Source organism: Bubalus bubalis, chromosome 3 (genome assembly GCF_019923935.1).
Source record: "Bubalus bubalis isolate 160015118507 breed Murrah chromosome 3, NDDB_SH_1, whole genome shotgun sequence".
NCBI lineage: Eukaryota > Metazoa > Chordata > Mammalia > Artiodactyla > Bovidae > Bubalus > Bubalus bubalis.
Window position 1 is genome coordinate 72,975,950 of NC_059159.1, and position 27,861 is coordinate 73,003,810.

At 47.4% G+C, this 27,861-nt stretch overlaps 1 protein-coding gene and 1 pseudogene across 5 annotated transcripts in view; both read right to left on the reverse strand.

The window, feature by feature from the left end:
• The window catches only part of PNOC (prepronociceptin), a 32,216-nt gene extending 12,203 nt beyond the window's left edge, over positions 1-20,013 (reverse strand). For 3 of the 5 annotated variants that reach the window (XM_044939717.2, XM_006058899.4, XM_025281383.3), the window contains exons 1-2: positions 16,646-16,768; positions 3,368-3,517 (exon numbers count right to left, since the gene is read on the reverse strand). In XM_044939717.2, the coding sequence (XP_044795652.2) occupies positions 3,368-3,517; positions 16,646-16,768 (273 nt within the window). Of the gene's footprint in view, positions 1-3,367; positions 3,518-16,645; positions 16,769-16,904; positions 17,033-19,938 lie in introns of those variants that run through there. The other 2 variants (XM_006058901.4, XM_044939718.2) reach the window with 2 other exon arrangements.
• A 992-nt stretch (positions 20,014-21,005) lies between these two features.
• Positions 21,006-23,679, reverse strand: LOC102398377 (annotated as a pseudogene).
• Positions 23,680-27,861: the final 4,182 nt, after the last annotated feature.

The window sequence follows — 27,861 nt, forward strand, 5'->3', positions numbered from 1 at the left end:
TCCCTGTGCTTGCGTGCGAAGTCATTTCCATCGTGTCCCACTCTTTGTGACCCCACGGACTGTAGCCCATCAGGCTCCTCTGTCCATGGGATTCTCTCGGCAAGAATATTGGAGGGGGTTGCCATTTCCTCCTCCAGGGAATATTCCAGACCCAGGGTTTGAACCTGTATCTCTTTCATCTCCTGCATTGGCAGGCGGGTTCCCACTAGCACCACCTGGGAAGCCCTCCAGTTTCCACAGGACCTGTGTATTGAGTACTGCCCTGTGCCACACTGTACTGTGTGCTGAAGAAGCCCAGATTAATTGGCATAGAAGCACCTAAGAGATAGCCCAGCAGATGCAAGTAATTGTCAGAGAACAAAGGGGCTAGCGGCTGGCTCAATTGGGGACTGGTGGGGAATCAGCAAGGCATCCTCTCCTAAGAGTAGTATTGAAGGGTTTATTGGCTGGGGGAGGAGTCGGAGGTATGAGCAAGATGGCAGGACAGGTTCTTGGAGCTGTGGGGAGGAAAGGGAAGCATGGAAAGTGATGGGAGCCCAGCAGAGAGGAGGCAAAAAGTGTACCTGCTGCCTGGGGAAAGCAGACGCTGGGAAGGAGAAAGGACATGGAGGTAAGAACAGGGAATCTTGGCTATCTTGTGTTCAGAGGCGGGCAGGAAGAGAAATGGGGCTTTAACAGGAGGCATAAAAGGAAGAGTCAGAGTGGAGAAGAGAGCGGGGTTCACCAGAGAGGACGAGGAGGGGAAGCTTGCACATTGGCGAAGGTTTCTGTGGTTAGGAACTGCTGGAGACCTTGGAGATTGGCTAAGGAGTTAAGGCGGGCTTCCTAGGTGGGGCCGTGTTAAAGAATCTGCCTGCGGTGCAGGAGATACGGGTTCGAGTCATGGGGTAGCAGAGGTCCCCTGGAGAAGGAAATGGCAACGCACACCAGTATTCTTGGCTGGAGAATCCCATGAACAGAGGAGCCTGGCGGGCTACAGTCCATGTGGGCCGATACCACTGAGCAACTGAGCTCGAGCACAGCAAAGCGGCGAGGCAACCGTGAAGGGGTCCAGGTTGCAGATGTGGATACTCTTCCAAAAACAGGACAACAAAGGGAAGGAAAGAGCAAGTGGGAGATGGGAAAAAAGAATTTCCAGCAGGAAAATCAGTGGTACACAGGAAGGGGGAAGAAGAAGGAGCAGAAGCACAGATCCTGAGGTGACAATAAGGAGGCTGGAGGGAACCTGCCCTGGTGGCCTCTGTCATCTCACAACTGGCACCCAAGGTCAAGGTGTCCCGGGAGCCGGAACATCACAGTGCTTCACAGTCAGGCATGATGTTTGCTCTCAACAAGTTACCTAAATTTGTGGGGGAAAAAAAAAAACAAAAACTAGTGCAGACTCAGTGTTATCCTTACAGTTGAGCTCCAAATACTTTTTTTTTTCTATTGTAAAATCCAAATACCATCAAATTTACACTGGAACCATTTTTAAGAGTACAGCTCAGCGGCATTAAGTACATTCACTTTGTTGGGTTACCATCAACCCTTGCCCCCATCTCTAGAAATTTTTCATTCTCCCAAACTGAAACTTGGCATTTATTAAACCCTAACTCCCCTCTCCCTGTTTCCCCAGCTCTTGGCAGCCCCATTCTACTTTCTGTCTCTGAATCTTGAATGGTCTTGAACGCAGGTAAATGCAATCCTACAGTATTTGTCGTTTTGTGACAGCATACATCTTCAGGGCTCATCCATGATGTAGCCTGTATCACAATTCCCTTCCTTTTTAAAAGCTCTTAATATTCCATTGTCCGCATCGACCATGTTTTGTTATCCATCCGTCTCTCGCCGGTCACTTGAGTCTTTTCTACCTTTTGACTATCGTGAGTAATGCTGCCATAAACATGGGTGTACACATGTCTTCATGCTTTTTGGAGTGGGAGATATAGGGTTGCAGTTAAAGCTTGTGATTCAGGAATTGTGCACAACTTTCAGTCTTTGTCAAGAGTGTGACAATGATGAGATTATTCCTTAATCAGCTCCTTCACTGGTTTACCTGTGAACTAGCGGTCTGCTCTGTTGACTGAGACCATGGGAAAGTATTTTGTTTTGGGTCAAATTTTAAGCCTCTCTGGCCTGCACAGAAAAGGCATGTGGGTCTTCTGTGTTCTAGCCAAATCCAGCTTGCCTCCGTTCCTTACATGCCACTCCCCTCCCCCCAAAAGGCATTTGCGCATGTGCGCTCCTCCCCCACTCTGTGCCTCCCTCATTACCTGGGCACCTGGGCTCACTCCCTGCCTCTTTGACCATCTTTAGGTCTCCTTAGAGGCTTCAGTTCCTCCCAAAGCCCCCTCCACCCCTCTAGACTAGGTTGGGGTCCACTGCTCTTGCTTCCCCATTGCTCAGTAATTACTCTCAGGAAAGGATGGTGGGTTCTTCTCTCCCATTATCTGTCTGCTCGCCTTGGGGCCCTTGGTCTAGCCCAGTGCTTGGTGCATAGTAGGTGCTTGGTGCATAGTAGGTGCTCAGAGACCCACAATAACTGGAGGAGGAGAATGGATGGGTTTTGAATGGGTTCTCGGGATGCTTCTTCACGATTTCATGGTTATTACTGTTCAGAAAACAGGCTCGAAAGCCACTGAGGTGGCATGGGAGGAGTGTGGTGTTTTGGTGGGTCAGGGGGCTGTGTCTGTTCACGTTTGTGTGTCAGCCCAGTGTGAGTACTTGGTTTCTATATTTGTACACTTGCCTCAAGGGACAGGAGGGAAAAGGTGGCTCTTAAGGTTGAGGAGTTCCAAACATGACATCTTTTGAGAGGAGTTCTCTTGACTACAAAGAAAAAGTAATCGAGTTATATTGGATTTAGTAGGAGAGGAATAACTATTTAAACAGTAATGAAAGCAGTGTAGAAAGCAGCTGACTTAGTGAAATTTAGTGCTCAAATAAATACAAGACAGCACGTAGGTGTTCACTGTAGAATTGTCTATAATATCAAAACTGGAGGACAACTTACGTGCTCAGCAGGAGGGATTGGTTAAGCCAAGTATACTTAAATTAAAATAATGTTAATAACGGGAAACTTATCTTGGTATAATACAGCAAGATTTTTTTCTCTGACCAGTGAGATTAAAGGTGACTTTAATTTTTTCTTTTCATACTTCTTGGAATTTGCCAAATTCTCCAGAATGAGTGTGCATGCTTTTAATAATAGGAAAAAAACAGCAGCCTGGGTGGGTCTTTACTCAAATGTGGAAACATGGGACGATGACAGGGTTTGCTTTCAGAAGCTGCTCGAGTCCCCATCTGTTTCTTAGGGACCATCTCACACTGGGAGAGTCATGTGACCTGGGCGGGGCGGGGAAGACAGGGTCCAAACTCCTGGACCTACCTCGAGGTTGAAGCTGTCAAGAGTGGGGCGGAGCTTCTCTCTGCAGACCAGACAGTCCTTCTGACAGCTGCTGGACACGCTGGAGAAGAGGCTGAGCAGCAGGAGGTCACAAAACAGGATTTTCATGGTGCAGGAGCCGGAAGCCAGATGCTAAAACACAAGTGAGGGTGGGCACTGTTAGCACAGCCCTTCTCTGGGGGCTGGTAGGGGCTGGAGACCCTCATCCAGGGCACAGTGCCCTGGATTCCACTTCCCAGGAGGGGCACAGGTGGCCCAGCCTGTCTGCCAGGGGTGATGTTCACGCACGGGCATGGGGTTTTGGGGTGGGGATGGGGAAGCAGGCACACCTGTTACTCCTGCCATCCAACTGGCCTCCATGTGCAGGAGAGCTTCCAGGGAGCTGAAGGCCCCACTTGCAAGGCCCACTTGTGGCCTTGAGACAGCCCCTCCCAGTCTCAGTTTTCACAGCTCTTAATGGGAAACACTGGTACCTGCCTTGGCCCGGGGCTGTTGCAAAAATGAGATCCATAAGAAATGTTTTGCAGAGTATGAGATGTGTAACATGGGAGATTTATGAATGACTCATCCTCCCCTGCCTTGGCCAGGAATGCCCTGCAGCCCCAAATTCACTCTTCTGGGAAGCATCTGCTAGGTTTCTTGTCTGTTTCTCCTCCTTGATGGGAGCCAGCTCTCTGCACACAGAGCTAATATGTTCACCTTGTTATTCTGTGCAAAGCACAGGGCCAGGCAGATGGAGTCATTTATTGAAAAAGGACCAAAGAGACTATTCTAAGGTTGATAGCGCCAATGATTATGAGTTAGATCAGTCATTTATATTCTTTATGTAGGATTGCCTCAAAGAAATGCAGTTCTTCCTGTTTCCCTTTAGACTTATCCTGTGATCAAGTCTCCTGCCTCGGAAAGCTATTTTCTTGGACCGTATCACTTTGGTCCCTGTAGAATCAACTTTATTTGGAGGGTTAAATGGAAAGGGGAATGGGGGGCCTTTCTGGAAATGTGAAATGTTCTTGATTGAGGTGTAGGTCACAGGGGTGTATACGTTTGCCAGAAATTCACTGAATTGTACGTTTAGATTCTGTGTGTTTCCTTGTGTGTAAATTTTACCTTAAGTATTCAGCATAGAAAAACAAATAATGGCCTTTATTACTTTTTCATTAGACTACACTGGGACAATGTATAAGCCTTACTATTCAAATGCAGTTCTGCAGACCAGCAGCATCTCCTGGGATCTTGTAAGCAATACAGAATTTTGGTCCCTACCCCAGATCTACTGAATCTGGATCTGTCTTTTTAGTAAGATTCTCAGGTGATTTGTATACATGCTTGGAGTTTGAGAAGCAGAGGTAGAAAATGGGTGTGTGATGGCGCTAGTCAGTGGGAGGAGGAGGGGGGTGATCCGTGGCCACTGGCCATGCAGGGAAACCACGCCAGCTCTTCTTGGGCATCATCCAAGCTTTTCATACCAAGAGTATGGCGACTGAATCAATGGTCAATGCTTGTTAAGTTATTGAGGTGACATCTGAGATGGGTTTTGAATAATGAGTGAGGTTGCCACTAGCTGTCTATTTTTCACGTGGCAGTGTATATATTCAATCCTAGTCTCCCAATTCATCCCTCTTTCCCCTTCTCCCCTGTGTCCGCATGTCCACTCTCTACATCCACATCTCTGTTTCTGCCCTGCAGACAGGTTCATCTGTACCATTTTTTTAGATTCCACATATATGCATTAATATACGATATTTGTTTTTCTCTTTCTGACTTCACTCTGTATGACAGACTCGAGGTCCATCTACATCTTTACAAATGACCCAATTTTTGTAATGGCTGAGTAATACTCCATCATATATATGTACCACATCTCCTTTATCCATTCATCTGTTGATTGACATTCAGGTTGCTTCCATGTCCTGGCTATTTTAAATGGTGCTGCAATGAACACTGGGGTACATGTGTCTTTTCTCAGGGCATATGCCCAGTACTGGGATTGCTAGGTAATGTGGTACCTGTGTATAGCACAGGGAGCTCAGGTCAGCGCTCTGAAGACCTAGAGGGGTGGGATGGGGGTGGGGTGGGAGGGAAGTTCAAGAGGGACGGAATATATGAATACCTATAGCTGATTCACTTCATTGTACAGCAGTGACTGACACAACATTGTAGAGCAATTGTACTCCAGTTATAACAAAAAGAGTTTGCCAAGAGGACAGAGAAGACACAGGGAATGACTTTCCAAAGGCATAGGGACTTCCACGGTGGTCCAGTGGTTAAGAGTCCATGCTACCAATGGAGGGGGTACGGATTTGATACCTGGTCAGGGAACTAAGATCCCACCTGCCACACGGCACAGCTGAAAGATAAACAAACAAAAAGCAAAGACATAGAGGAAGGGAGAACACAGCACGTGTGGGGGGGGATGGTGAGCAGGCAGCCTTCCCAGGGCTGTCTTCCTAAGGGAAGCCCCTTCTGAGAGAGAGGCCCGTTCCAGGTGAAACAGGGTCATGTTTGCCATCTACAGGGTTCAACCTCTACCCTACCGGTTGGGAGGTCTGTGCTAATGAACTTGAACATGCATTCAAATGTTGTTGTTGCTTAGTTGCTAAGTCGTGTCCAACCCTCTTGTGACGCCATGGACTGTCTTTTCAAATGAATATGCCTCAAATGCATCTTTCTCCTATATCCCAGGGGCTAGTACCTTAGTTGAGATTTATCACCTTGGTTATTGTGATCACCCTCTAATTAGTCCACCCAATGATCCAGCCTCCCACCAAGCCATCTCCACGTCTGATGATTCCCTCATTCTTTAATTCTCTGATCCCCCATGGGACTCAGCCCCACTCCCACCCAACTCTCTGGCTTCAGCTCCTGTCATTCAACCTTGAATCTCCTCCAGTCCTCGTGAGTCACACATAATTTCCAAATCTATCAGGTCCCTTCATGCCTCTGTGTCTTGGTCCCTGCTCTTCCTTCTGCCCAGAATACCCGTCTCCAGCTCACACTTCATACAGGAGTTATCCCCTGGGGGAAGCCCTCCCTGGTCTGAGTTAGATGAGTCTCCTCTGTTTGTGTGGCATTGTGAGGTACATCAAGGAGAGAAGAAGTGAGCCCTGGGGACCTATCCGTCAAACAGGCACAACAGACCTATGAGATGGGGTTGCTAGGATTCCTGTTTTCTTTTTAAAAAAACTTTAATTTTAAAATTGATTAACAATGTTGTGATAGTTTCAGGTGAACAGCACAGTGATTCACTTACACATATTTTGGATTCTTTTCCCCATGTAGGTTATTACAGAATATTGAGTAGAGTCCCCTGTGCTATATAGTATAGTGTGTATATGTTAATCCCAGCCCCCTGATTTATCCTCCCGCCCCCGCCACAGCCTTTCCCCTTTGGTAACCGTAAGTTTGTTTTCTGTGTCTGTGAGTCTGTTTTGTAAATAAATTCATTTTGTATCCTTTTTTATTAGATTCCACATATTAGTGATATCATATAATTTGTCTTTCTCACTTAGTATGATAATCTATGTTGCTGCAAATGGCACTATTTCATTCTTTATGATTAATATTCCATTTTATATATATGTATCGCTGCTTGTTTATCCATTCATTGTTCCGCGGACATTCAGGTTGCTTCCATGTCTTGGTCATTGTAAATAGTGCTGTATGAACATTGGGGTGCATGTATATTTTTGAATTATGCTTTTTTTCTGGATACATGCCCAGGAGTGGGATTGCAGGAGCATATGGTAGCTCTACTTTTGTTTGTTTGGGTTTTTTTTTAATGGAGGGATTTGTCTTTTCTCATCTTCTCATCACTGCAGACTGCCTGGGTCTGCAAAATCCCACATCTGCAACTCAACCTCTCAGGTTCTCATCTGTAAAACCGGGATAGTAAGAGTAACCATCTTATAGGATGATTAATGGGTTGATATCTTTAAAATATCAACCTGGCACAGTTAAAATAGCACCCAGCACAGAACAAGTATAATAAAAGTTTGTCAAAGAAGGAGCCCAGGACATAGCCTTCACTTGGTAATACTATTATTGTCTGCCGTTAGGCACTTAGCACTCTACACTGTAAGCTTGGACTTAAGTGTCTATTTCTCCCACTGGGCTGTGACTACCTGAAGGGCAGAAATCATGTTCTATGGTTATCTGAATTTCCAGCACCCAGCACAGGGCCAGGTGCTTAGAAGGTGCTCAAGAAAGTCTGATAGACGACAGTGGAGTGTCTCAGGAGTGCCTATTCTTCACAAATGAGAGTTGGGGAGTGTTTAGGAGGCTCCCCCACTTCCCTGGGAGCCTGGAATGCTCAGGCATAGAAGCCACTTCAGGACCTGCCTGACAAATCACTGTGCTGAGTCACTCAGTCATGTCCTACTCTTTGCGACCCCATGGACTAGAGCCTGCCAGGCTCCTCTGTACATGAGGATTCTCCAGGCAAGAATACTGGAGTGGGTTGTCATGCCTTCCTCCAGGGAATCTTCCCAACCCAGGGATCAAACCCAGGTCTCCCGCAGTGCAGGAGGATTCTTTACCGTCTGAGCCACCAGGGAAGCCCATGGCCTGACAAATTTCTGGTAGTTAATTGTTCCACTCCAGGTGGGAGGGCTGGGAACAAGTTTTGCTCCAGAGCAAAGCCAGATGCCATCCAAAGCTGGAACCCCATGCATGTTCTGGAAAAAGACTAGTTGCCAGTGTCTGGGAGGCACGGTTGGGATGGTGCTATGTGCTAAGTCTGCAGTGGTGCAACCTGTTGGTAGACAAGCAATGAAGACTCATCACCACTTATAGGCTCTTTTGAAGAGAATATATCTTTTGAGTTCCAAACAGTCACCATATCAGCAAAGGTCTCAAACTGAGGACTGCTTGGTTACATCCTTTGTTTAATTTGGTAGTTGCCTTTAAGCTTCTCATTCTACTCAGTTTCATTCTGGGCGGAGAGACAGTTGTGTCTTCTTTGTTCAGCATGCTATGTTCTCTATGGCCACATGGTGGCAGTGTCAGTACGTCACAGAAGGAAGGGAAACGCCGGGAGAAAAGGGACCTTTGCCTTTCCTTCCTAATACAAAATTGCAATCCGTAATGTTTGCATAGGCTGAGCTGATAAGTTGTGACAGATGTTAATGAAATGCTCTCCTGCTGAGGTTTTTCATGAACTTCATTAAATGCGGCAACTTGCGCATTCAGCAAATGTCTGGCGGATGGACTGTTACTCCTTATCTCAAATTCTGGGTAAATGGGTTTTTAGGATGAGGTAAGGAAAGATGAGCCCCTGGGACATTGAGCATGTGTTCCATTCCTTACCTTTCTTGCATGGGAAACTGTTTGGCCCTTGGGGAAACCTTATCAAATCTACTTGTGGTTAGCCCAGTCCTCACTGCTGATCCTTGGTATACCAATCTCTCATGTGTCACCTCTGAGCTCCCTACTCAACCCTCCAAGTCCCATCCCTTGCTATTATTTATTTTAAATTTTAAATTTATTTTTCAGAAATAAGAAAATCGTTTTTTAAAATTCAGCCAGTTCTCTTATTCTACTCCCCCAGGCTAATCAAGGTATGTGATTAATAATATTATCTTAAAATTGCATCCTGGGTGTTTCACTTAAGTTTAATGAAAAACACTTGGTAGCAATTGAGTGCTGGGGAGGGGTGATTGGTTATTATCCTTGTTTATGAGTTAGCATTAGTTTAAAAAGTAGCTGATGCTGGAGGCTAAAGTTTTTATTTCTTTTTTGTAACAATGTTCCATCCAGGACTTCCTTGGTGGGCCAGTGGTTAAAGGCTCCATGCTCCCAAGGCAGGGGACGTAGGTTTGAGCCCTGGTCAGGGAAGTAAGGTCCTATAGGCTGTATGGTGTGGCAAAACAAAGTTCCATCCATAATGAAACAGAAAAATTGATGAATGTCGGTGGGCATTTAGCAGTAAAAGAAGCCGAAAGCCAGAGATTGCTACCCATTACTTTTAACAAGTGATGCCACTGTTTAATGAAAAATCTTTACTCAGTGCTATTCATTCTGCTCTGCAATTCAAAGAATCCTAAAAATTGGAATTACCACACAGTCCAAACTTACAGGTGGTTTCTGGTATTTAAATGAGATTAAAATAAATAAAAGCTCAAAATATATGTAATTATTCTCATAAAGGGTCTTGTTTCCTTGGTGGCTCAGATGGTAAAAAATCTGCCTGCAATGCGGGAGACCCAGGTTCGAGCCTTGGGTTGATCCCCTTGGGAAGATCCCCTGGAGAAGAGAATGGCTACCCACTCCAGCATCCTTGCCTAGAGAATTCTATGAACAGAGGAGCCTGGTGGGCTACAGCTCATGGAATTGCAAAAAGTCAGACACAACTGAGCGACTAGTGTATATTCTCATAAAGGGGACAACACTTTGTTGCTTTTGGTAATCCTCACAACCCTTGTACAACTGTGTTCTAGGTTAACACTTTTTTGAGAAATCTTAACATTTGTGTGCTTTCTTTGTAGCTGTGTGTCAGTTAATGCCAAGAGAAATGTAGACGAGTAATTGATTTATTTCTGAGTTACGTTTATATTTGATCTTTGCACTTTGTAATTGTGTGACTTTGGGCATGTTTCACCTTTGAGAGCCTCAGTCTTCTCACCTGCCAAATGGGGGGAACAACCGATTTGTTGTGATTGTTGTTTTTAATTGTGCAATAGAGACTGTCAGTAAATAAGATTTCCCTGAATGTGTCTAAATTTTACATGGTTTGTATTCACTTTGTGAACCAAACTCAGCTAACACTTTCTTGTGAGGATGGTATGCATCTGAACATCTTGTATTGAGTAAAGAAATGTTTAATTACCTTTTATTTCAGCCACAGCACTCTTTATAAAGATAAAATACCACTGTGTTTAGCTTTAATCTATTTAATCTATTTGTTTGTAATCATGCTTCCAAGGGCAATATAATTAGTTGCTTATCTGTTTGGAGGATTACGTATGAAGCTTTAGCGGAAGCTAAAAGCTAATTGAGTTTTGTCTTATGACCTATGAGAAAGCCTGTAATTTTAGTGCTTTTAGTGGAGAAGGCAAGAGGAACTAGGTTTTCTGCTAGAGGCGTATATCCCCCCATCCTTCTCATCAGCCACATGTATGAATGTTGTCCTTGCTGGTAACAAAAGTTTTATATTCTTACACAGTCCCGTAAAGCATTAGTTGCTCAGTCGTGTCTGACTCCTTGCCACCCTATGGACTTTATAGCCCACCAGGCTTCTCTGTCCATGGGATTTCCCAGGCAAGAATACTGGAGTGGGTTGCCATTCCCTTTATCCAGGGGATCTTCCTGACCTAGGGATCGAACCTGGGTCTCCTGCATTGCAGGCATATTCTTGACCATCTGAGCCACCAGGGAAGCCCAATACAATCCTATAATCTAGGGTTAATATTATCTGCTCTTTGAGAGGAACGTATGTTTATAGAGGTTAACAACTTACTTAAGATAATCCAGCTTATAAAAAAGCCAGGACTTAAACTCAGGTGTTTTGACTCTAAAACATGTTCTGGGAAACCATAAACTCCACATGCTGGTCCTGCTTTGGAAAGGTTGACAAATTCTGGTGGCATCTTATTGGGATGGTCTCCATTTGTATTTAACAGTAATCATATTATTATTATTATATTTAGCACACTCCTCTGTGCCAGGCACTGTCTTGATGGCTTTGTAAGCATCCATCCTATGGGGTAAATGTTATTGCCCCCATTTTACAATTGAGAAGACTGAGGCTTGAAGAGGCGAAATAACTTGAAGTGGCAGAACTGAGACCCCAACCCATCTGATTTCCAAGCTCATCCTCTCATCAGACGTTTCAATGATCTTGGCAAGGGGACTTCCCTGGTGGTCCAGTGGTTAGGACACTGTGATTCCATTGCAAGGGCATGGGTTTGATCTCTAGTTGGGCGATTAAGATCTCACATGCTACACAAGTTGTGTGACCAAAATAAGAAAAGAAACAGGATTTTGGTGGTTTTCTGTCTATTCCTGCAGGTAAATTCGTTGCAAGGCACTCCATTTGTCCTGAACTCTGGGTGTCCCTCTCTCATGATACACCTTTTTTTTTTTTCCCCCTAATTGGAGGATAATTGCTTTAAATGTTACATTGGTTTCTGCGGCACACTCTAATCAGTCGTAATTATTTATATCTCCTCTCTCTCTTGAGTGTCTCTTCTGTTCTCCCCCACCCCGTCCCACCCCTCTATGTCGTCACCGAGCACCAGGCTGGGCTCCCTGTGCTATTCAGCAGCTTCCTACTAATTATCTATTTTACACATGGTAGTGTAAATATGTCATTGCCACTGACACCCTCTTTATTGCTGCCTGTCCCCAGTTCCTGAAGGGGCTTTTCATTGCCCACCAGCATGAGGGTTTGTCTTCTCATTTCTTTAACCCATAGCAACCCCGACTCCTACATTGAGCTTTTGCTTATTCACCAGTTATGACCGAATCCCTTTTATTTCTTTTCTTCCTCTAATAGACTTACATCCAAAAAGGTTCCTCCTCTGCTTCTAAATTCCCACCTGGAAAGAGGAGGGGAGATGGGTGTAGAGAAGGTGGAGGGCCAAGCATGTCCCCACCCCACACAGACCGGGTGTGCTGGGAGCTGGTGGGCAATGAATGAACAAGAGCCCTGTGCCTTGGGAGGAAGAGGCCTGGGTTCCAGCTCCAGCTCCGCACTCACCTTTGGGATCTTGAGCTTTGAGTGCTTAGTCATGTCTGACTCTTTGTGACCCCGCGGACTGTAGCCCACCAGACTCCTTTTATGGGATCTTGAGCAAGGCCCTTTCTTTCTCTGGGGCTCTGTTTACCCTTCTCCAAAAAGAGGCAGTTGGATTAGATGGTCAATATTAATATTTTTGATTTTATAAGTGGCCAGATATTTGTTACAACAGCCCACCTGGGGCTCAGAGCAGAAATGGACCCATTTTCTTTTTTCTTTGTAAGTTTTGCTTGTTTATTTTTGGTTGTGCCGGGTCTTCATTGCTCTGAGGGCTTTTTTCTAGTTGCGGCCAGCAGGGGCTACTGCCTCGCTGTGATTGCGAGTTTCGTGTTGCAGTGGCTTCTGTTGCGAAGCTCGGGCTCTAGGGCTTGCAGGCTTCAGTAGCTGCGGCTCCCAGGCTCCAGAGCACAGGCTCAGCAGTTGCAGCACACTGGCTTAGTTGCTCTTTGACATGTGGGAACTTCCCTGATAAGGGATCGAACCTGTGTCTCCTGCATCGGCAAGTAGATTCTTTACCACTGAGCCACCAGGGAAGCCCCTCTTTTCTTTTTTTAAAGTTTTTTATTTTTTAAATTTAATTTTATTTATATTATTTTAAAATACTTTGGCTTCCCCCTGACCAGGGATTGAACCCAGGTCCCAGAAGTGAAAATGCCGAGTCCCAGTCACTGGGCCACCAGGGAATTCCTAAGAGGCGCATTTCCTCTCAGCGCTGTCGCAAAGGTGGAAAGGTGTCATCACTCGTGTCTTGGATCTTCCTGATTCTGGCCTGTGGTTCCCTATATAAAAAATAAATGTTTCTTTTCCCCATCGCTTTTACAATAAAATCACTTAATGTTCCTTTCAAAAACATTAGAAAATACAGATCAGCAAAAGAACAATGGATACAGATCAGTGTGTGTGTGTGCCCGCTTGTGTCTCTTTGTGACCCCATGGTCTGCAGCCCACCAGGCTCCTCTGTCCATGGGATTTTCCAGGCAAGAATACTGGAGTGGGTTGTCATTTCCTCCTCCAAGGTTTCTTCCCCATCCAGGAATCTAACCCCTGTCTCCTGCATCTCCTGAATTGCAGGTAGAGGTGGATTCTTTACCACTGAGCTACAGGGGAAGCCTAGTACCCTTTTTTTCCTTCCAGTATTTATTTATTTGACTGCACCAGGTCTTGTTTGCAGCATGTAGACTTTTAGTTGTGGCATACATTCAGGATCTATTTCCCTGACCAGGGGTTGAACCCAGGCCCCCTGCATTGGGAGGGGGAGCCTGGAGTCTCAGCTACTAGACCACCAGGGAAGTCCCAAGACCAATAATCTTCAAATGTCTTTAACTTTATACCTCAAGCAATCAAACCGTTTTGAGCAAACCTTCCCAATTTATTTGTTACCTACATGATAATACCCACTAAAGTGCAAATTAAGAAAGATAAGATAGCCACATAAAAAAATTCAATGTGTTTCCCAAAGCCCGCTGGACTGTTGGGCACACACACCCTTTTCAGAGACCACCAGCCTGGACCCATTAATAGTGAGTGACATTGGCCGGGAGCTGAGGACAAGCTGCCTGGTCTGTTTTCCCAGGCACTCAGCACTGCGGGCTCGCATCAGGAATCCAGGCACGTTTCTCAGCTGAATGAATGAAAGGATGAATGGGGACTGGGTGGAGGGGTGGAGAGTGAGCTACGGGGAGGCTGGCTCCAAGCCTGGGTGGCTAGGCAGAGCCCTGGGTGTGTGTGGGTGATCCGCTGACATTTTCACCGAGACCCAGACTCCTTGGGGGCCAGGTCCACAGGTCACTCACCCAGTCAGTCCCATCAGAGTTGGCGATGCTGTGTATCTGCAACACTGAGGCATCATCCAGTATTTGAAAAATCTCGGGATTGTAGAAAATCAACACCGAACATGATCACAGACTATCTAGGATGATGCCCAGAAAACCGGCTTGCCCCCCGAATAGGCGTGCCATAAATCTCACAGCTAGTTTGTGTTTAGAAGGAAAGTGGCATGTTGGTGACTAGGAGGACCTAAAGGCATTCAAATAGAAGTGTTTAGAACATCGAGGTTGCCTGATGAGCTCCCAGCCATTCAAGCCATGAAAGCTGTTGTTAGTCCTGTTCTCTAGCCAGATTCTTATCAGGTAGATTTCCTTCATGGGAGCTGGAGCTTGTGGGGTGTGTGTGGGTCTCGCTGAGTATGGATAAAAGTATAGAAAACTCATCCCAGATCTCCCATCCCTACTGTGTGTGTGTGTGCACATTAGCATGAAATAGACATATAGATAAGTTTAGCTCACTGTCTGGCATACAGTAGGTTTCAATACATGTACATTCATTTGCCCTCTTTTTGTGCCTTTGTCCTGGCGGCCACCTCCACCTCCCTCTCCCCTTGGGTCATCCGCGATTCTATCTCCTTCCCTGACCGGCTTGAAATCCTGGACTCTCTGAGCAAGCGCTCCTTCCTCCAAATTCCTACAGCGCTTGCTGTCTGGACTACGAAATTTAGGACTTAATTACACCCAGCCTTGCATCGTCCTCGAATTCTTTCACTGTGTGTTGCTCCATCCCCACCCCCTTAGTTTGTGAGCACCCCAGGTTCGTAGAGGGCCGTGCACTGGAGCCAGCAAGGCTGGCTCGGTCCTCTCTCGGCCACATCCTGAAACAGATTATTTAACCTCTCAGCTTCAGTTTCTTCGTCTGCGCCATGGAGATAATGACACCATCTCTCATTGCTGTTGCCGAGGATAATGGGTGTGAAAGCGCTAAGATGTAAATCGTTGTGTGAATGTAAAGGCTGTTATTATCACCTCTGATGGATCGACCCCTGCTTGGTGGAGCATAATAAATACCTGATTGATTGAATACAGAATAGCTTTGCGACAGCTCCTGTCTTGGGCTCCAGAAACACCGCTTTGCACCGGATCCTGCAATTACTCCCTTTTTTTGATAATGCTAAATCTGCATCCTCTAAATCCCCTGTACCCTCAGCCTTCAGCTGATAAAGCCAGGGAGGACGCAACTGCACCCAAGGACCCTGCAGCTGCACCAGAGCGCCCTCAACAGGCAGCACATGGAACCGTGGAAGCTGTTCCTTCTACCAAGGTGATGGCTGGGGGGACAGTCTTTCCAGGGACCCTCCCCCACAGAAGACTCAGCTAGTCCAAAGGAACGCGAATGCTTTTTGTGAACGGTATTGCAGCATCATCGGTGGAAGGGTGCAGACCTTTTTCCCTGCCATACTTTATAATTGAGAAAGAGGAGCGTGCCTGCAGCAGCCACCCACAGGCAGGCAGAGAGCAGCAATTTCCTTGGGAGGTTTTGAGAAGAAGCCAGGCAGTCACCCGTTTCCCACCCCCCGCCCCCCAGCCCCAAACCTTCTATGTTGAAAACTCCAGTTTCGGCTTGCTGGCAAATGCCATGCAAAGCTCATCTTTTGTTAGTCTGCCGAACAATGTTATTGGTTATAATTGGGGCAATTATGGGCTGCTCGAGGAAGCGAAACACAGATGTTGAAACCCAGGATCAGGGTATTCAAGTCCAAAGCTGCTTGCTTTAAATAGTCCATTTCCCGAATCATCCTGACTTACTTGAAATTCCCCCAGAACTTGGCCATGTTCAGAATGAGATGCGGGAGGATAAAGATGGGTAGCGGTGGGAGGGGAAAGCCAGACCCGCAGCGAGAGAGACGCACAAAGAGAGAGGAAAAGGAGGCTGAGCGAGAGCCAGAGTTTGGATGACTTCTGAACGTCATTTTCGCAGGACCCCAGCAGAAACCTTTAGGTGGCAGAGATGGGTAGGAGGAAGAAAGATGTAAAAAAGAGAACAGACTTCCGAAAGAATGAGGGTCTGGAGACCAAGGTCAACCCTTCGGAAATACACGGCGGAATTCACACACAGTGACCGCGATCGGCTGGGTACCGGTCAAGCCCAGGGCAGGCTCCGACTCTTCCCACATCACCACTAGCGATTTGTATTCGGTGCCGAGGGGAGCAGGGTTCCCTCGGGATGAAAAAGCCAAATCGCAATCGAGTTCAGTGATATGTTGAAAAGCAGCCTGCACTTACTGTGAAAGGAAGTCAGTCACAGAGAGAAACCCCTCCTAAAGTGTGCCTGGAGGGGTAGGTCGGGGGTGGGGGGCGCTTTCGAAGGGTTGTCTTGCAAGGCAAGCCCCCGCCCCACCCCCCCAGTGCCTGCCGCTCCCCTAACCTCACTTCTACAACCACCTCTTCGCCGCAGACAAGTGACAAAGTGAGGACCACACCTGGAGAATGGAAACTTTTCCAATCCTTTCCAAGTTCAGCTCTTCTTCTGCATCTCTCTTCAGAATAAAAGCTTAAGCCCTCCCCTCCACCGCTACCCACCGCCCTCACCCCCACGAGAGCACGGAAAAGATGAATGAATAATCTAAAGGGAGGCCAGCAGCATCTACACTGGACAAAGGAGAGGGGCTGGGGAGACAGCCTTGCCGCCCGTCCGCCACTTCCCCAGGCTCCCAACAGCGTGTCTTGGGGCGGAGGGCTTCGCGCGCAGTCGCCTACCTGCGAGCTGTCAGTAACCGGGCTCCTCCGGGTGTGAGGCTCCGCTGTGTCAGCCACACCGGCATATATATCCTCCCCCCACACGCACAGCCCTCCCCTTCCCTGCCCACCTCGATGACACATACACACGGCTGACCCCCTTAATCAAGCAAGCAGCAGAACCTACAGTCCTTCCTGGCTGTTCCCCGCCCGCCTTGGCTCTGTGCTCAGACCTGTGACATCTCAGGCTCCCCATCAGGCCACCCCCCAACTGCTTTACCTGGACGCTGCTCAGCCAGGATCCCACAGCTGCTTCTGCTCTGCTTCCAGAGGCGCTGGGAGGACTGACGGGGAGCTCTGGCAAGTCAGGAAGGAAAAAAAAAAAGCCTCCTGGTGACAGTGACGAGGCAGACCCCAGTCCTGGAGTCTCCTTGAGCAACCTTTTCTCCTGAAGAATGAAGAAGCGGGAGTGGGCAGAAGTGGGGGGAGCTCCCACTGACAAAGACAAGCCCAGAGCTGAGTTCAGATGAGTCCCCTCCTGCTGTCACTGCCCCACAAGCAGCCACAACTAGGCCGCTGGAGGGAATGGCCACACCTGCTGTGGGGAGGGGGTGGGCAGGGGTGCCTCCCAGGTGCTCACAGTGGAAGGTGCTGAGATAGGAGACTCAGCACTTCATGTCTGAGATTCTGATTAGAGCGAGTTCTCTCTGTGAACCTCAGGTCTCCTCCTATGAAGGGGGAAAGTCAAATACCTCCCAGGATGGCTGTGCGGGTAGAAAAACACGATTCTCTTTGTATTCGGAATCTAAGACACCTTTAATAAAGGCGAGTTCTGCACACTCTTCATCTCTTTCCATGGAATCAGACCAACTGAATCTGAAACTCCCTCTGCCAACAGCTTACTCTCACAACAGAGTGCTTTTAAACCTGCTGCTGCACTTAAGGGTGTCGCCACCCGAGCACCTGCCCTGCAGCATGCAGCTTCTTTCCCTTCTCTGTGTGAAAAGAGCTCATGGTCAGCCCATGAGGGCTCCTCGAGCAAGAAGGAGGTCATGGTGTAATTCACCTGCTGCCAGGAAAGAAGATCGTGAAGGACAGGGGAGCCTGGTCTGCTGTAGTCCATGGGGTTGCAAAGAATTGGACAGTTACAGACTGAATGACAACAGCAGCCTAGGAAGGGAATGTTTCAATTCTGCTTGCCTGTGTGCAGCCCTCCTTTCCCAGCTGCAGGTGAATTACACCATGACTTCCTCCTCGGCTGTCCCAAGAAGATCCACAAATATTCCAGAGTCCCAGGGTTCGAGCCTAGTACTGCAACGGTCTTCAGCACTCTCTCATGTAGCGAGTCTGGGTCTTGCATCAACCTGAGACTGGATGCAGAAGCATTAAACAAAGCATCTGCTCTGACTGCTAATGGGTACAGGGTTTCTTCTGGGGGCGATGGAACTGTTCTGGAATTAGATAGGGCTGATGTTGCACAACATAGTGTATATACTAAAACCTCCACTGAATTGTGTGCCTTAAAACAGTGAACTTTATGTTATATGAATCATATTTCAATTTTTTAAAAAAACAGCCAGTAAGAGAACAAGCAAGCAAGCAACATCTGCCCCAGGTTACAAGCAACAAGTTCTAAGAATAAAGCATCCATTCATCTGTATAGAAAGGCCCAGGAGACTGGCATATGCAGTTTTCCACTTAGGTTTCTATTGCCCAAATCTTACACTTCGTTATGATAGGGCAAAGCCACCACTATGAGCTCTGAGAAATCAGCATGGCATGTGATCAGTTTTGCATCCTGATGTATGTTGGGGCCTGGAGCTTGATTTTACACACGCTGTGGCAGATGTTGCTGGTGGCCTACCCAATACCCATCTCCCTGTTCTTCCTTACTACACAGTACCCCTGGTTTTATTCTAGGTGCAAAGTGCTCAACTAAAAGCCTAGCTTTCCCAGCCTTCCTTGTGGCCAAGGGTAGCCAATGAGAATCAATCTGCCAGTCATTGGGTGGAGCTTCCAGGGAAAACTCTCTTAAGGGGAACAATTTACCTAGAAGAGGCCCCTTCTTTACCCTACTGCCTGCCTTCCTGGAACACAAATGTGATGAGTGGAGCTTCAGCAGCTATCTTGGATCATGAGATGACTTTGAGGATGAAAGCCATGAACTAAAGATGCTGCTGCTGCTGCTAAGTCGCTTCAGTCATGTCCGACTCTGTGTGACCCCATGGACGGCAGCCTACCAGGCTCCACTGTCCCTGGGATTCTCCAGGCAAGAACACTGGAGTGGGTTGCCATTTCCTTCTCCAGTGCATGAAAATGAAAAGTGAAAGTGAAGTCGCTCAGTTGTGTTGGACTCTTAGCGACCCCATGGACTGCAGCCTACCAGGCTCCTCCATCCATGGGATTTGCCAGGCAAGAGTACTGGAGTGGGGTGCCATTGCCTTCTCCGGAACTAAAGATGATGGAGCATCAAAACGGAAGGATTCTGGGTCCTATATGACTCTGGGCTGCCATATCAATCCTGGATTTCCAATTTCTAACTTTTTCTAAGAGAAAAAACTCAGATATTTATTTCAAATGTCAGGATTCGGTTTGCTCTTTGCTCCTAACAAGCCACACCAAAGTCAGAGAATTTGTTAAACAACAAACCACTTATTTGGTTCTCGATCCTGCAGATTGGTTACTTAGGCTGGGAGGAGCAGGGCAGTCTTGGTCTCAGGTGCCCTCACAGCTCTGCAGTCGGCTATAGATTGGCTGGTTCCTGGCTGGGGGCACCTTTGTTCTCTCCCAAGTGTCTTATCCTTCCTGTGTCTCTCTCATCCCCTGAGCAGGCTGGTCTGGCATGGTCTGGGGTGCAAGTTCAAGTAAGTATATCCCAGCCAGGCAAGCACAAAGCAGAAGCATGTAGAATTCCTGGGGGTTTACCTAAGCCTGATGCTGGCACTCTGTCTGCTTTGGCTGCATTTATGGGCTGTGTGTGCGTGCTCAGTCACATCTAACTCTTTGTGACCCCATGGACAGTAGCCCGCCAGGCTCTTCTGTCCATGAACTTTTGCAGAATACTAGAGTGGGTTGCCATCTCCTCCTACAGGGCATCTTCCTGACCTGGGGATCGAACTCGTGTCTCTTTTGTCTCCTGCATTAGCAGATGGATTCTTTATGGGACTGTCATAAGGCCAGTCCAGAGCCAGGTTGGGTGGAGACACCCAAGGTCAGAGGACAAAGTGGTCGCTATACAGAGGCCCTTCACTGGAACCATTGCTAACTTTAAACACTACGTTTTGTTTCAGCCACTTTCTTGGGTTTTCTGTTACCTGACGTTGAAAAACATCTTCCATGGTCTTCTTACTTTTGAGCATCTTCCTATTCCCTGGGTGTTGGGTGGCCAAACACTCTTCTTCCCTTGAAGTGGAGAGAAAGAAAAAGCAAGAGTGAAAAGTCACTTAACTTTTCTGCATTTTTCTTTGCTTCTTTACCAAATGGAAGAATTAAACTGAATGAACTGGAAGTTCCCCTTGGGTTGAATGAAGCTGCGTTTTGTGGGGGGCCGTTTCCTGTACCACCTGGAGGGGAGGGCAGGAATGAGCCCAGAGGAATTTGTGGTCACAGTTGTGTCTGTGTATGTGAGGGGAGTGTGGGAGTGTGTGTGTGTGAACCTTGCCTCTGGGAAGAGCAGGAGCCAAGTAGCAGGGATGCAAACTTTGTGGGTGCAACTTGGGTGCTCAGGGTCACTTACAGGGTTTCTCCTCTGCACTTGGTGGCTGGATCATGGCACCTTGAGGCCCATGGGCTTCCCTTGGAGGTGGGACTTGGTCTTGGAGCATCAAGCTGCCCTCTGCTCTTCTGAATGACAGCACCCACTTACTCAAATCACTGGAGCAGAAAGGTCATCTCTGCCTGTACCAGCTCCCCATCCTCTTGCAATCAAGGGGCCCAAGCCAGGTGGCTACAAGCTTTAGAGCCATTCAGTTCATTTTTTTTTAAATTTTAATTTCATATTGGAGTATGTGCTAAATTGCTTCAGTTGTGTTCAACTCTTCATGACCCCATGGACTGTAGCCCACCAGGCTCCTCTGTCTATAGGAATTTTTTTCCAGGCAAGAATACTGCGATCGGTTGCCATTTCCTCCTCCAGGGGATCTTCCTGCCCCAGGGATTGAACCCTACTCTCCTGCCTCGGCGGGTGGATCCTTTACTACAGCACCCCCTGGGAAGCCCACGTTGGAGTATAGTTGATTAAGAATGTTGTGTTAGTTTCTGGTGTACAGCAATGATCCACGTATGCTGCTGCTGCTAAGTCACTTCAGTCGTGTCCAACTCTGTGCGACCCCATAGACGGCAGCCCACCAGGCTCCTCTGTCCACGGAATTCTCCAGGCAAGAATACTGAAGTGGGTTGCCGTTTCCTTCTCCATACATATACATATATCTAATCTTTTTTTCTTTTTGACAGTTGAGTATGGTTTATTAAGTTGTGTGTTAGTACAGACGCTGGGGCTTGCCCATGGTGCCCTTAATGTACAAGGCCCTGATGTTATGCCAATTTTTCTTGAGCAATGACACCAGGGAGTTGACAGCTAAGTGGATGTTGTATACAAACTCATCATCTGTTATCTTCATGTGGCCAACAGCCACTGCCAGACATAGCATCTTCTTCATCTGGAACTTGATCGTGGACTTCATCAACTTTGGCCACCAAGTTCTCATTGTGGGTCAGCAAGGAAGGGAACTTGCCGGCCTTGTTCAGGCCTGGGCCCAGGATTCGTGGGACCTGCTTGATCAGAGACTCTGAAGCTAAAAAGGCATCATATTTCTTGGCCAGCTTCTTGATCAGCTTCTTCTTGTTGAGTTTCTTCAGTGCCTCGATGTCCATGTGGGGGATATCCACAGATTTGGCCTCATCACATTGCTGCTGGTCCCCCAGGACACACACGGAGAACTTGGGGCGGGGAGTGGACTTAAGCCTGACGGGGCCCGGGAAGCGTTTGTCCTTCGAGGGTCTGAGTTCTTCAGGCTGGTCTGAAGCTCCACCGTCTCCAAGAACTTCTGGCGCTTGTGCTGGTTCCCGTGCAGGACTTCCTGCACCACCTCGTAGAGGGTATCGGGGGAGACTTTGCTGCTCATGGTTCCCCACGCTGCAATAACTGGAAAAGAGCTCTATTCTTCATTTGGTTCTAACAGATAAGCCTGGAGGCAGATTTAGAAGCTCTTAAAACAATCACTGGCAAATCTCAGTCAAGGGAGCTGCAGGAGGAAGCAGGCAGGCAGGACTGGGCTCCCACCATGAACTCCTCGACCTTCCACCCACCCAGGACTTGTCTCTCTCAAAGGAAAGAGCCTCTCATCTCCAGGGATTTGGCTGCTGGGAATTTAGTGATTAATTACGGCACCTACTGCCTATTGGTCTCCTTAGTAACCACGCTAGCGGGGTCCCAGACAGAGAAGCTGTTTCCTATTTTCAAAGAGGGCAAACCCTCTCCACACTGTCAAACACCTTCAATCAAAACACAAATGGATTTTGAAAATCAAGCGACTCTCCTGTCTCTCTCCAGCCTCTTTTCCCCAGCAGTGGGATTTGAGGGTTTTGCAGGGAAGGCTGAGTGGTAGTGACTGTTTTAAATGAAGAGTTAGGGGACTTCCCTGGTGGTTCAGTGGCTACGGGGCTATGCTTCCAATGCAGGGGAGCCAGGGTTCCATCCCTGGTTGGGGAACTAGATCCCACCTGCCATAAAGAAGATCAGAGATCCTGCAGCTAAGACCTGGCACAATAAATAAAAATAAGAGTTAGGCAAATCCAGTTTCAAGGCAAAGTAGCCTGTTTTTGTGGTTTTACAATCCAGAGCATCCGGCCAAGTGCTGGGACTGGAGAGCCAAAAGGAGGTGAACTCAGGTGTCCTGCCCTCGAGAAGCTAGCCTTGGGGACAGGACACACTCTGGTGGCTTAGAAATGAGAGAATGAAGGAGTACATAATGTGGTGCGAACTGCAGATCTGCCCGGAAGTGAGAGAGCCGTTCGGGTGAGCAGGGAGAGATGGGATATATTTTCTTACTTTTTGAACGAAATGTTAAGATACTGAAGGTCAATAGTAGGTTCTGAGTGGGTAGAAAGGAGCAGCTGGGCTTCATTCTGGGCCAGTGTCAGGATTATGGGATATATAGGTTGACTTGAGCAGCTAAGACAAAGCACCACACCCCGAGAGGCTGAACAACAGACGTTCATTTTCTTACCGCTCCGGAGGCTGGCTGGCTGGGCTTTAGGGAATCCTCTAGAGGCCTCTCTCCTTCTGTCTTCTCCTCCCTGTGTCTTCATGTGGTCTGGTCTCTCTGTGTTCTGTATCTTCATCCCTTCTTAGAAGGACACCTGTCATACGGGATCGGGGCCCACCCTGATCGTTTTATTTAACCTTAGTCACCTCCGGTAGACTCCATCTTCAGTCACATTCTGAGGTCCTGCGGATGAGCACTTGAACAGACAAATTTGGTGTGTGGGGGAGGGCATGTGTATTAATAACGGGGGGAAGTGATACTGTGCCCATCAGATAAGGGGGATGAAACCCCAGAAAGGGAACTAAGGGTCACTGTGGGCCACTGGGTGACTGCTGGGCACAGTGGGTTCCATCCTCCCCTGGGGTTACCCAGGCCCTGGTGAGCCCAGACACCAAGCTGCCAGCGCATCGGACAGTCTGCTCTGCTGTACCTTGGTGCGCCTGGTACCTGCGCAGTTCTCAGGGCCATGTCTTAGAGTCCCATCCCCATGAGGAGGTGTATCCTGGAATTTGGGATGCGGCGATCTTGCCATGCTCAGGAGGAAGAAGGCCTCCAGGCGCTTCACAGGCTCCAGATCATGGGTTAGCATATGAATACTGGGGGCAGGGGGCTCTCATATGCTTATGTTCCATCACTTTCTATAAATAAATGCTACAAAACTCCTCTGGAGCTGCTGCTCAGACTCAGTCGCATCCGACTCTCTGCAACCTCATGGACTGTAGCCCATCGGGCTCCTCTGCCTGCGGGATTTCCCAGGCAAGAGCACTGGAGTGGGTTGCCGTTTCCTTCTCCAGGTCTGGAGCTGGTCCCTCTGTTAAATTCGGCACAAGTTGTTTATTTATTTATTAATAAATAATAAAGATGGCTTTATTATCATTTAATATAATAATGTATTATTTATTATAATAATGAATAAGAAGATGGCTGTGCCGCAGTTTGTTGCAGGCATGTGAACTCTTAGTTGTGACATGTGGCATCTAATTTCCCAGCCAGGGTTTGAACCCTGGCCCCCTGCTTTGGGAGTTCAGAGTCTCAGCCACTGGACTACCAAGGAAGTCCCAAACTAGGCACAAGGTGCGAAGGTAAGCTCATTGCCTTTACTCCCTGGGGAGGCCCTTAGGTCTCAGCCCGCTTGCCACGTTTTCACTGCCTTCAGGAATTCTCACTCACGTCACCTCAATGCCCACAGGGACGCTAATGCACCCCGCCCACACTGCCAGCGTCACAAGCTCATCATCACAGCTGCTCAGCTCTGTAACCTGAGTATTTCCCTCCTCTCTCTTTCCCTATCCTCCGTATTCGGAGAGTTATCAAGTGTCATCATTTCATCTTTATTGCCATTTGTCAGAATGCCCAGCACCCCCACCCCTTCAATCTATCCTGTACACAGCCCCTTGCCCAATATTTTTAATTAATTTTAAAAATTAATTTCTTTAATTGAAGTGCAGTTGATTTACCATGTTGTGTTAATTTCTGCTGTACAGCAACATGATTCAGTTATACATATATATACATATGCATTCTTTTTTTAACCATTCTTTTCCATTATGATTTATCACAGGATATCAAATATAGTTCCCTGGGCTATACACTAGGACCTTGTCTGTTATCCATTCGACGTATAAAAGCTTACGTCTGCTCACCTCAACCCCCCACTCCATCCCTCCCCGAGCCCCCTCCTGCCTGGCAACCACCAGTCTGTTTTTCTTGTCCACGATTCTGGTTCTGTGCCCAACATTTCATTTACTTTTATACAGTAGGTCCTTAGTTATCCATTTAAAATAACTAAGTGTGTTACTTAGTGTGTCCATCCCAAACTCCCTAATTATCCCTTTACCCTGTCCTACCCTCTACCCGGTGTGCCCAATAATGCCATTTTCATTTTGCTTCATTATCTTACTCCAAAATCCTTTAAATCCAAATTTTAAAGGCAGTGGATGATAACAGTTTGAAGCAGTGGGGGCACTGCAAGGCCCATTGAATTTGAAATCCAAAGATTGGAGTTTGAGTCCCAGCTTTGCCCCTACCCTGCCATGTGACTGGCTGAATCTCTCCTGCTTCCAGGACCTTGTCCACTTATTCTTTAAAATGGGTCTAGTAATACCTAACATGGTATAACATTTATTCAGGCAGTATAATGGAAGGGGCTTTGAAAATGCTAAGGTATCACACAAATACTTGTTGTTTTAGTCGTGTCCAGCTCTTTTGCGACCCCACGGACTGTAGCCCACCAGGCTCCTCTCTCCATGGGATTTACCAGGCAAGAGTACTGGAATGGGTTGCCATTACCTTCTCTAGGGGATCTTTCTGACCCTGGGATCGAACCTGTGTCTCCTGCATTGTCAGGCAGATTCTTAACCACTGAGCCACCAGGGAAAGGAAAGTGAAAAAGGCTCAGTCGTGTATGACTCTTTGCGACCCCATGGACTATAACCTGCTAGGCCGTTCTGTCCATGGAATCCTCCAGACCAGAAAACTGGAGTGGGTAACCTTTCCCTTCTCCAGGGGATCTTCCTGACTGAGGGATCGAACCCAGGTCTCCCACATTACAGGCGGGTTCTTTACTGTCTGAGCTACCTGGGGAGCCACCACATAAATACTATGACATATAATGGCCTCTCAAGCTCATCTCAAGTACAACCACGTCTTACAACTAATTAAAGTGTTAGTCACTCAGTCGTGTCCGACTCTTTGCAACCCCATTGACTGTAGCCTGCCAGGTTCCTCCATCCATGGGATTTTCCAGGCAGGAATACTGGAGTGGGTTGCCAGTTCCTTCTCTAGGGGATCTTCCAGACCCAGGGATTGAACCCAGGTCTCCTGCATTGCAGGCAGATGCTTTACCATTTGAACTACCAGGGAAGCCTTACAACTAATTAAAAGTTGCCCTTTTCCTTTCCTGAGCTTCCAGAACCTTTTCCAGGACAATTGCTTGTATTCAGATTTGCAGTTTGCGTTGCCTGGTGCGCCCCCTGCCGTTCCCTGCCAGTCTCACATCTTGACTGTCTAGGAGGATTGCAAACCACTTGCCTGCTCAGCTGCTGAATCGTTATCAGACTCTCTTTGGCCACATAGACTGTAGCCTGCCAGGTTCCTCTGTCCATGGGATTTTCTAGACAAAAATATTGGCTCAGGTTGTGATTTCCTATTCCAGGGGATCTTCCCCTGGCCCAGGGATTGAACCCGAGTCTCTTGCATCTCTTGCCTTGTCAGGCATTCTTTACCTCTAGCACCACCTGGGAGGGCTTCCCAGATAGCTCATTTGGTAAAGAATCAGCCCGCAATGCAGGAGACCCTGGTTTGATTCCTGGTATAGTCCATGGGGTTGCAAAGAGTCAGACACGACTGAGCAACTTTCACTCACTTCACCACCTGGGAAGCACATAAACCACCTGAGGGATGCATTTATATTCTCTCTTGCTCCTCTTCAACCGAGCACAGTGCCAAGCATCCTGAAATCAACGAATCTCACGTATATTGATTGAACATCAGATATTTCATCACACAAGGCACATATTAATAGGCAAGAGATTCAATGAGCTATAATAAAAATCCCTGCACTCAAAGAGCTCACAGTCTGGCTTGGAAGACGAGTTGTAAGAGTGGAAAAGGGTGTGTAAAACTGTTCCAAAAGATACGTTGCTGTGTGAGGGTGATGAATCCCCTATCACTTGGGAGGTGGGAAAGGCTTGGCTGAAAGGGAAGCTTTTGATCTGAGTCTTGGAGGATGGGTGAGATCCGGATAGATGTATATGCCAAGAGATGGAGTACAGTGCCCAGGCCAGGTGACCTGGAGTGGAGGAGGCTTGGCAGAAGAGGGTGATCGGACAGAAAGCTGGACCAGCCAGCTGCATGAGACAGCGGAAGGCCTGGAATGGTAGCCTCAATGATTTGTGCTCTGTCTTGGCGATTGGAAGACTTGGAGACTTTTTGCTCAGGGAGTGATAGACTCAGGGCAGTCTTTGGAGTGTTAAGGGAGGGTTAACACTAATTACTTACTTTTTAAATAATTTTGTTTATGCTTGGCTGTGCTGAGTCTTCATCACTGCATGGGATTTTCTCTGGAGTCCAAATGGGGGCTACTGTAGTTGTGTGTGGGCTTTTCGTTGCAGTGGCTTCTCTCGTTGTGGAGCCTGGGCTCCAGGGTGTGCGGGCTCAGCGGCCCTGTGGCATGTCGGATATTCCTGGATCAGGGATTGAATCTCTGTCTCCTGCATTGGCAGGTGGATTCTTTACCACTGAGCCACCAGGAAGCCCCTAAATACTTACTGATCAGAGAGAGCAGGAGAGTGTGTGGGTTCTCCTCTTGAGGCTATTCCTTCAAGGATGACTCCAACCTCAAAGTCCTGTCAGAAATAGACATACAAACAGTCAAGCAACTGCATGGAGAGTTTTCTGTTTTTTCAGCAAATCATGTCTCATGAAAATCTCCTAATCTCATGACACCTCCTGTTTCTAGATTAACTCGCATCTCTCTTTCGCCAGTGCAGTCAGGGGCCTGAAACAGCCACAGCCAGTCTGAGCCTGCCCCTCCGCATGGGAGGAGGGCCCGTTCATCCTCCCTCTCCCCAAACAAAGTTCACAGAATGCCATTTCACGAAATGATGCTGTTTGTCACACAAGATGACTATCTTCCCAAAGCTATTTCATGGTTTTGGGAGAGGAGAATACAAAACAGATTTTATATGTGTGTGTATATGTATATATATATGTATGTATATATGTATGTATATATATATATGACTTCCCAGGTGGAGCAATGGTAAAGAATATAAAATATTTTTCTATTATGAATGAAAACAATTTTCCTTCTCAAAAATATATATATATTTGTATATGTGTATGGTGCATGCTCAGTCACTCAGTTATGTCTGACTTTTTTGTGATCCCATAGACAGAGGAGCCTGGTGGACTACAGTCCAGTGGGGTCACAAAAAAAAAGTCAGACACGACTCAGCAAATGAGCTCTCA